Genomic DNA, 10,896 nt, shown 5'->3' with positions numbered 1-10,896 from the left:
CTACTAATTCAACTACCCGATTAGGAAGATTATTCCACAACTTGGTCATATTGTTACGAACTGCAACAATTCTAGCATTATTCGAAGCGTGAATAAATTTCAAAATCAACCATTCAAGTTAATTTAGCAAGCAATCCAAACACTTGAAAAGGTCACATACCCTAATTACTTTAAAGAATTTGTGTTACAAGTCTTTATCAGCCATTAGTATATAAGTATTCAATATTTAAGTACCTGTGTCCTGTTATTGTCACAAGTGTGTTTAATGTTTCGAAGATAGAAAGGATAAAATCGTTAAATTCTGGTAAATAACCTAAATTTTCAAATATTGATCTTAGATTCTGAGGTAATTATGAATTGCAAAAGCGAGAAAATACAACTAGAATTTCTCAAAGGTTTTGCGTGTGTTGAGCTTACCTTATGTCTCGTGCTATGGTCTAGGCTTAACCCATTTGTTTTTGCTACACTTTCTCCTATATGTATTTAGAATCTACCTAGATTTTCTATTTAAGGAAGAGACCTCAACATACTCAAAGGCCTCTCTCTCTCTCTCTCTCTCTCTCTCTCTCTCTCTCTCTCTCTCTAAGACAAATCCTTGTGGGCTGTCCCCTCAACCTACCCCTCTTTCCTCCATCAAGACAAGAGCCCGTAGAACCAAGACCAAATTTTTGTACAGCAGTAACTTTTAAGACCTTTCGATTTATTTGTTAAGATTGAAATAAGATCTACTTTCAGTTGTCTCTAAAACTTTCACAACAATAGTTGTATTATAACCAGAAACTCGTTTATGGGTATCATTCATTTCATTTTCTATCACTTCGTTCATCAAGTGAGTCATATGTGGCCTGAATACCCACTTCCCCTAACCTCCACTGACGCCAGGCCTTCCTTCTTATTTTCCTTTAGGCCTTCAAAATCATGGAATTTTTTTTCTTCAATTATTTAAAGTCAATGGAATTTGTTGAATTTGGTCAATTGTTGGCATTTTGGGGAAGAATAAAATGTGTCTATAGTGCAGATGAGCCTGTCTTCTTGGAGACCTCGATTCCCACTCTAGTTCCTGAGGGGTTGTTATTCTCTTCATGTGGGAGGCTGTCACGTCACTCCCCTCATCCATCCAGCCATGTGGTCTGGCAGTGTCGTCTGTATGCGTGTGTATGTGTGTTTGTATGTGTATGTGGGTGTGTATCCGTGTGGGTGGGCATCCTTCACGGCACTCCTGCTGGATAGTCTGACCCAGGGAAAGCCACAGTTGCAGTGCGACTCACGGCTCAGTACAGACTGGTTGGGCGTTGCGGACTGACGGACGGACGGTCGGGATTCCCCCCTTTGGAGGAGAGTACCAGCTCCGTCGCCCGCGCCGCCTCCGGGTCGCCGCCGCCGCTGGCATGTGGCGGCTACACGATCCCGCAGGGCGGCCGCCCTTGGTCGCCGCCCTTACGCTCCTCCTCCTCTTGGTAGCTCGGGCCCACGCTGAGCCTGAACCAGAAGCAAAGCCCCAAGAATACGACGATTACTATGGTGAGTACTAAGATGGCCTCTCTCGGCGTTCTGGAGGGCGATTGCATTGCTCCTACATTCTTCTTTATGCTCCTCATTAATTCCTAAAGTACCCTTTATCACTGTAGTAGACAATTAAACAAACTAAAACATAATAAATAAAGAAACATTTTCCCATTGACACAGCTTCCTGACATTGACCATTCAATACAGTGTTCGAAGCACATGTAGATTCTCCGCCAGTAGGTTCATTACCGCAAACGGCTGACTGTATTTTTTTTTTTTCGTAACAAAAACGTTTCATTTTCTCTTGACAATATGAATATTGCGTAGTTCTCCATTCAAATTTCTTCCTAGGTGACTGTTTTTTCATTTTTGAGCCACTATTTATTAAGTTAATTACAGTTAAAAATAACATCTGATAAACCTATTGAAATAGTGAGGATCAAGTCAATTGGTCAAAGAAATCTTATATTTGTTCCCTATCACAACAAAAAGAAAAAAAAAATATGTACTTCGTATGTAGAATATAGAATATATTGGGGGTCCATTCAGAATCCCAAAGCCCTTATTTTCGCTATTTCCATTTCTCAAATTCAAAGTTACTGTAACTCTACAGAAAATAAGATATAATAATTAGAATGCTGGAGTAAAGATTGGGATTGTTTCAGATACACAAAGCCTCTTGAATTACATGTATGAATGTATTCTTCTGTACGGAAGTGCAATTTACTTAATTTGGGAATACGTATGAGAATGTGGAACAACAACATTACATCACTTGAATGTTCTTCATAAAATCTTTCAAGATAAGAGAAAGGGGGGGGGTGGCATTAGTCAGTTGAGTATAAATTCAGGAAAAACGTGATGCCAATTATAGTGACTCTGATGATTCCTATTCGTCAAATAATATTTGGAAGTCCTGTGAGAAAGAGAAAATTTTATAGAAGGAAAAATATTAATTGATTGACATTCATTCTAGTGTTCATTATACGGCAATAAAGTAACTCAAATTTGATGCTTGACACTATGTGGTTGCCTTGGTATAGTATACATTTGCTTGCATGAATTCCTTTGAACATCCCAAGACATTTATTCGATATTTTGAGTGTATATTCTGATAATAGCAGTTACATTCACGGGGCTTCTAAAGATCGTCTCGAGTTGTTTCGTATGGTTCTCGATCCAATGATTTGCGAAATTTCTTTTGTTTAGTTAGTGAGATATAAAACTATTTTCAAAGCTAAAAATCCCTTTACATCCCTTTATAACAGCTGACTTGTATAAGAGCTATTTCAAAGAGGACATTAAGAAGTAGAAATTTTCTACTTCTAAAGGGCATCCACGTTATCGCTTACAACAATAAAGCAGTTTTGCCGCTTGTCTGATCATTAATGTACTTGACATCAAATAGTTTAATTAAAGGGTTTTACAATTCGTTTGTAAATCACCAAGTTCATGTGTACTCGGTGTATTTTCGTAATGAAATCGACTTGTACCAATAGACGTTAATCTGTATGTAAATCTGTTGGTGTAAATTCTTCTATTCAGGAGGACTTATTCTCCAAGAAACCACTGGTCCTCATACACTCGAATCTTGTGTCAGTCATCGTTGGATAGAAAGATATTAAAGTGCAACTGCAGCTATAGTGAAACCATTTACATTTAATGCTAATCTAGTTACAGAAATCGAGCGTATATATTCGTGTTAATAAACTAAATAGTCAGTTGGATTTCAGCCTCAGATAACCCTATAAAAGAAAAAAAAAAACAAGATCCGTAAAAGTCTGGATTCAGTTGATAAGTAATTTACTGCGGTACCTTTGTTTATACTTTAGTGTCCGCACGTACCACACTCAAAGCTGTAATAAATGACGTTAGAAATATGATCTTAATAAGATCTCCAATGAGTCACTATAACAATATTTGTCAAAACTGAACTATAGCAAAGCTAATTTGCTCTGAAGTGGAAGCAGGCGTGGAGGGCCTCCGGGGTGCTGGGCTAATGTGGTAGTAGGCTTTGGGAAGGGATTGGGGGGCGGTTAGACTGTTGAAGACCGAGAATGTTGTCATGGTAATATCATATATCAACACTTGGAGAAGATTAGAGCTAGATCTCGATGCTTACTGTGTGACCATTTACTCGGGAGATTTATTAAAGACTTGTGTGCGAGGGTATGCAGCAACGGGCTTGGGAGATTCTCCCCTCTAGATTTGAATAATTTTTTTCCGTTTTGTTCCATTATCAAAAGATTTTTAGAAGAGGAAGGTGAATCATTTATTATGGATGTCTTTTAAATATCATTTCAAGAATTCATATATGTTTTCGAAGGGTTTCATAATAAATTTGTGATTTCTCATGAAATAGTGTTCGTTATAATTTCTTATTTGGCGGCTACTCTAATACGCGAAATAAATAGATATAATACTGCATTTGAAACTGGTAATTCAGTTATCTTCATTTCTATTTAGGCATTTTATAAGTATTTCAATTCATCATCTGGTATGAGAATACACACATAAAAAAATGATTAATCATACCACATGTCAATATGATTCTGTTATTAGAATTGCTATTTGCATATATAAAGAGGATATATTCTATAAGTAAAATCAAAGCACTATAGACTAGTTTGTCCATTCGTCTCAAATTAACAAATAAACCTTGCATTTTATATGTTTCACGTGTCTCAACGTTCTTCTTGTCTGGATAGCATAGAATAGAGCCAATCGCTCGTCTAAGCGAAAACACATGGAAAGAGTAAATAAATAATGTACAAGAGACAAATAAAAAGGCGGCTGACCCAAAAGCTCTATTGTATTTGGATCATTTCAAACTTTTGAATTCTCTCTCTCTCTCTCTCTCTCTCTCTCTCTCTCTCTCTCTCTCTCTCTCTCTCTCTCTCTCTCTCTCTCTCTGTTATATATATATATATATATATATATATATATATATATATATATATATATATATATATATATATACTATATAGTATATATAGTGGTGTGTGTGTGCATGATTTACTGTTTTACTCTAAAAGGAGTATAATATAAACAAGTCATGGTTGCTTATGTTGATCTGATCGTATTTACTAAAGTTATACACACAAGAATGAAGTCTCAGAGGAAAAGAATCTCGCGCAAAGCTTTAGATTTCAAAAAAAATCGTTTTAGAAAAAGTAAGAAGAAAAAGAAGAGTGAAAGAAGCCACTTATTCAAAGAAGGCGTGTACTTGCAGTCAACTCTATAGATGCATCAGCCAATCCACTTACTGAGCATTAAATCACATCCTCTTTAGAACGTGTTTAATGCCAACTTGTTGATTCCTTGTCGAGTCGTTTAAATTCTATGTGTTTTATGCTATCCATATTCAGCTCTTCGAGGCTCGCGTCGAGAGAACGATAAGCAGATGTTTGTTATCTTGAGTCTCCGATGGTCTAGTTATGATAATTACTCTCTCGGGATCTAAGAGTCAATCGTTATCTTCATTTTATGTGGCTGGCATCACTTACTAGCAGTATCACACCGTGGTTAGGTGATATTCCTCTGGCTCACATTTTTATCAAACTTTAATGTTCAATAAAAGTGTCCTTAGAGGGGACGTTACGACGCTCTTTGTGTCCTGCAACTAATGTTGCTGTGGTGAACTTCAGACTCTCAAATCCTCTTGATCATTTACACCCAGAGGATGAACAATGTCATAAAACTTTTACAACTAATAAAAGTTAACTCTATTTGCTAACGGTCCTCTTCGACATAGCGCAGTAAAAAATGAACGGCAAATAGAATTTTATTAGATCTTTGAAGGTGCTTCTTTCATCTTTCATCCAGAGCTGGTGAATCATCTTAGAAAATAGTCTTCTTCCAAGAATCTGGTCTATTTTTATCTTCTGCATCTCAGATTGCTTTTATTGATAAGTCAATGTTGATTTCTATATCATAGACGAGCATCTTTACCGCCATTTCCCTTTTAGAAATACCCTGAAAACAGATAACTTAAATTGAATTAACCTAACTAACACCTTTAGGGTTCTCCCCTACTATCAAACTAACATAATACCATTTTGGTTGTTAGAGGTTCGTCTATGATTGCCCTTCCAAGTTAGAATTATGATTCAGATCTCAATCTGAGACGCAGATGCTTTTGCTGGGCGAGACTTCCAAAATAATGTTGGTCCTTTTTCTTTTTCTGCTTTTTGTATTCATTTTGCCTTTTTGGTCAGTTCCTCGGGTGTCAGAACAACTAGTGTGTATAACGTTGCAGATGTGTCTCTGTCTTTTGAAAAATATTGGCTATTTAATCTTAAAATATTACGCAAACTTATATCAGCTTTTCTTTCTTTCGCAATGAAAGCCTATCAGTACCCCAATTGCAGTTTGTCCTTTTATTCCAAAACATCGCTGATCTAGAAGCCACTTTTCTTAGACGCAGCCCATAAGTGGTCACATGATCTTCAAGTACAGTAATCGAGAATAACAAACAATTTCACTTTAGATGCTTGTAAAGACGCTGCCAACATTGTTATTCTTCTTATTCTTCTTCTTTCGGTTTTATACTCGGAGATGTCATCTACAACACCAGTCCCCTCCTCCCACCCTCGCTCTCTTCCACACCATGACCCCTCCCACCTTCTTGATGTCCCCTCAGGCTGAGGCAGTTGCTTTTGGATCCTGATATTATATTGTGACCTTTCGCGCGCTATATCTCTTAAAGGCCAAGCCCCTAAAGTAAGCTGAGGCACTAGTGAGAGTTAAATTTTCTTTTTCTTCTTCTTATCTTTGAGCGCCTGAAGGTCCCTCTTGTCTAGAATGACATGGCGTCAACCATTCTAGGATTTGTACGTCAGTGGCTATATGAAAACAATGCCTTTATTTCTCAGTCTAGTGGAATTATATTTTGATAAACTATGTCTTACGAGATATTGTAACCAGATACAAAGTTGATTGGTGTGTTATTAGCTATGTTTACTATGATAGCAAATTTTGATTTGCTTATTCTTAGGCTACGCAACATTTTCTACATATTTTATAAGATTGGTAGAGAAAAGTATTTTCCCCTTCAAAGTAGGCTACCTCTGTTTGAAGGGGCAGAGTGAGCCTTGTAATAGATATTCAATACCTCTAAAAAGCTTCTATCGTTAGTCAGTTGTGTTTCAGAGAGAGAGAGAAATTTTCTGTAAATGAATTTAGTTAATGAAATCTAAGATCGACCCTTGACTATTTTAATTGATTAGATTAGCAATCTTCAATACACAAATAATCCTTTATAAAATAAACAGACCCGAAAGAAAAGATGAAGACTGAAGTAGAATTAAGAACTATTTAGAAAAAGTGTAGATGGTGTTGATTTAAAAGTAATTTAACAACCACCATCTTCACAAATATCTAGTATAAACAACTGAATAACCACCATCTCATATCTCATGGCACAAACGCATTTTCAACACCAGTCTGAAGATCAGCCAACAAATTATCTTATTTTTCAAACGCCAATTGTATACAAACCTTGAGGAAGGGTGGGGGCGGCTGGCCTATTGCCTCCAGACAAGCACAAGGGGAGGATAGGATGGCCGTGGGCGTACAAAATACTTGTCTGGCAAGATCATTGCCGGGCTAAATGGGATTGCCATTGTTGTTGTTGGGTGGGTTGAAGATGTTGTTGTTACTGGGAGTGTCCTTTTTATCGTCGGCATCATCATTGACATATTACTTTCTTTTAGTCAGTCTCGATCTTTTTGTCTCACTTTCTAACCTACTTTACATGTCCCTGGTCAGTCAGTATTGTTCTCTCTCTCTCTCTCTCTCTCTCTCTCTCTCTCTCTCTCTCTCTCTCTCTCTCTCTCTCTCTCTCTCTCTCATACAGACATACGCATCTATATATATTCACTTATTCGTTCTTGTACACAGATAAACCTGAATTACTTTTCGTGAACTTTAGCGTCTGTAATTGGTAACAGAGATGACCATTGTGTAAAAATAAAGAAAACATCTGTTATTCAAGTTGTTCTTATTAGTGTTTATCTCTCACTATCTTTTAATGATAAGATTGTTGTCTCTGACTGTATCACTCAAGGACAATATTCCGTTCGTTCTCCAGCGGGAGTTTTCTTCTTCTCTCGTCTATTCTTCAGTCTGCTTTTATCCCATCATTGGATTGTACATTAGCAGACTTATCAATCCCTTTCCATTCTGTATGTTCGGCTCGTGCATACTGTTGATCATAAATACAGAATGAATATGTTTATATTGATTAGATTTGAGAGAGGGTTGACTTCATGACCACATTTCATTTTTGCAAAGGGGCATTACGTATGATCAGCAATAACTAAAAGAATCTAATTATTTAAGATTTATCTTCTAGAAATATATGCGTCTACCCAAGTTACTTCATCTATAACGTAAAGATTAAATTTCGCTTATTATCAATGGCTTTCTGAAGCGTACACTTATACTTTAAGTTTTGAGAAATTCATTCGCAAAATTCATTTAATCGTATAATCGTCGGTCACGACTGGATTGTATTACTTGTTTGGAAGAATGTAATCATAAAATTCCTACAAGTTTTATAAAGACGAGTAATTGACTTAATTAATAATTTTTTTTTTAAATAATTATTTCTCCATTTAACTAACTTTTGAGAGTTTTTTCCTTCCACTTTTTGGCTTAGAGAAACAGAGACTCACTCCTCATGTTTTGAAATTTTTATTGCGATTTTCCTACATAAAATTTACTCATATATTTAACAATAGAAGCTCCAGTAACAATAAAGAATGTCATTGCCCCAGAGCAGAAAGCTCCTAAAGCAATAATGTATAGCCCCATCATCTTGTGTTTTTTACGGAAGCCGTTGTAATTTTCTATGTCTAATGGTTAGGCTTATCTTCTTCTTATAACAAAAAGTTATCTGAAAAACTTGAATTTCGGATACGGTTTACTACAATCAACATTTTGTCAGGTCATTTTCTGGTTTTGTGTTAATGCTCGTTCAATATTCAGACACTCCATAATTCGTTCACTCGTTTTATGTCCTTAATAACTTTTATATGTAAACATATGCAACACACTCTCTCTCTCTCTCTCTCTCTCTCTCTCTCTCTCTCTCTCTCTCTCTCTCTCTCTCTCTCTCTCTCTCTCTCCACCTAGTCGTCTAAATTTTTCAATTCTTCTTGAATGACATATTTGGCCCATTGAAAGAAGCAGTGCACGGCTAATTTCAATTGAACTAAATAGTGTCAGAATTCTCTCTCTCTCTCTCTCTCTCTCTCTCTCTCTCTCTCTCTCTCTCTCTCTCTCTCTCTCTCTCTCTCTCTCTCCTTTATGAAAATGTAAGCATACTAAGAGATAATGATGATTTTCAATAACTTTCCCCAACAAAATTTTGTGGCAATTTCAAGTAAATATAACATAGGCACGTTAAATATTATGAAGTTCCTTATCGTGAAAAGATATGGCAAATATTGAAATTTAATTATTTGTACTAACTATGATTAGTAAATCATTATTGATCTTTCAAATTTTAGAAAGGTAAAGCATGCCTATTAGCATAAATATTTACTTATATATCTATCTTTTTATCTAACTAAGTATTTGGCAATCTATTTAGGTTTATACATGAATAAACAGACACAAAAAAAAACTTGTAAATGTATTGCCAATATGTTTTGTAAGTATTTGCGAATAAAGAAATGTTTTGGTCAGCGTAATTCAATGGTCAACCCTCTGAATTTTGGCTGTCAGGGGAACACACAGACATGCATATAGACACAAACAAACACAAATCAACGTAAATATCAAACAATTCATAAAACATGAGAAAAAAAAAGATAAAAACTCGTGCGACTAAAAGGGGAAACTTAATACGACTTAAAAACAGACAGAAAAAATGCGTAATAAATCAAAGTTGAAGCAGATTAAAAAAAATAAAGATATCAACTTCATACAAAAGAAAGGTCCTTAGAGAGTGAGTAGAACAAAGAGCTTTTGCTGCCTAATTTGCATGCGTAATTTATTTCAAGTGTATTTTTTCTGAGGTTCTGAGTCACATGTCCTGTTGTCATTATTTTTATTTTCCATTACAATATCGCTATTATCATTAATATTATTATCATTTTATATTCAAAACTCACCACCATTTTTTGAAATAAGCTATATCCTCTTTTAAGAATTAAGATTTTGCGAAATTCAATTTTTTTTATTCATCTCAGTTTTTTTTTTTTTATTTCTATACCACATAACAATTAAAGTATTTCTTTTTCGATAACAATTACAACTAACTACAGAATATTCAAATTTCTTTGCAATCGTATGTACAAACGTAACACACATATAAATGTATATGCATTATACACACACACACACACACACACACACACACATATATATATATATATATATATATATATATATATATATATATATATATATATATATATATATATATATATATATATATATGTGTGTGTGTGTGTGTGTGTGTGTGTGTGTGTGTGTGTATGTATTATATATATATTATCTATCTATATATGAATGTTCTTGAGAACAAAATGACCACTTGATTATTTGTTTCCGCTGTATGACAAGGAGTGATACTGCAAAGTATACCGGATCCCTATTATAAAGTTGGATTTCCAATTATTATATATTCCTCAAACGATTTTAATGTATTTACTTACTACTTACTGTGAGTGTGTGTATTTGTGTGCTTGCATGCTAGCACGATTGTACCTCTTGAAACGAAGTTTTAGATTGTAAAAGATGAGTGATATCGCCCAGCGAATTCGAGTTTCACTCGAACAATCCTATGAAGTATGTGACAGATGTTTTGATCTCAATGTATAAGTTGATGCTGCAGATCAAATTTCTCTTTTTCTTCTCTTCGCACTCACCCTGGTCCCTTCGTCATTTCTCTTTCTTCTACCTCACCCCTCTCCCCCTTTCCCTCTTTGGTAACCTACCCACTTCATAACCCCTTTCCATGTTCCCCATTCTTCCCCTCGTCCCGACCCACCAAGGATAACCAGCTGACAGGTGGGGGAAATGTCTTGTGAGCGGGAGCGCCGTAAAACAAAAATTTATTTGGGGCATTTCTCTCTCTCTCTCTCTCTCTCTCTCTCTCTCTCTCTCTCTCTCTCTCTCTCTCTCTCTCTCTCTCTCTCTCTCTCTAAGTGCTAGAGCCTGAGCGAGTCCACCCCTCTAAACCCTGTCATTCCCAGTTGCTGTGCAGCTCTTCTTCTTCTTCTTCTTCTTCTTAAAGTCCTGTAGAAAGAAGCCCTTGTTTCTCTCGAGCTGATATTCATGATTAGATTCCTGGGGACGTCTGTGGGTTGTCAGCGTAGCCTTTGGTGCCCAATTACTGTGACTTGAAGTAACTGCCAATAATTCTTTCGTTAATCTCTG

The 10,896-nt window shown here is 35.9% G+C and overlaps 1 protein-coding gene across 1 annotated transcript in view; it reads left to right on the top strand.

The window, feature by feature from the left end:
* Positions 1 to 1,232: 1,232 nt before the first annotated feature.
* The window catches only part of LOC137650099 (collagen alpha-1(II) chain-like), a 24,650-nt gene continuing 14,986 nt past the window's right edge, over positions 1,233 to 10,896 (top strand). The window contains 1 exon segment of the mRNA XM_068383202.1: positions 1,233 to 1,521. Within this exon segment, the coding sequence (XP_068239303.1) occupies positions 1,389 to 1,521 (133 nt within the window). The 5' untranslated portion in view covers positions 1,233 to 1,388.

The sequence above is a fragment of the Palaemon carinicauda genome, chromosome 11 (assembly GCF_036898095.1).
Source record: "Palaemon carinicauda isolate YSFRI2023 chromosome 11, ASM3689809v2, whole genome shotgun sequence".
NCBI lineage: Eukaryota > Metazoa > Arthropoda > Malacostraca > Decapoda > Palaemonidae > Palaemon > Palaemon carinicauda.
Note: the sequence above shows the minus strand (reverse complement) of the source record. Positions and strands in the feature narration are given on the sequence as shown.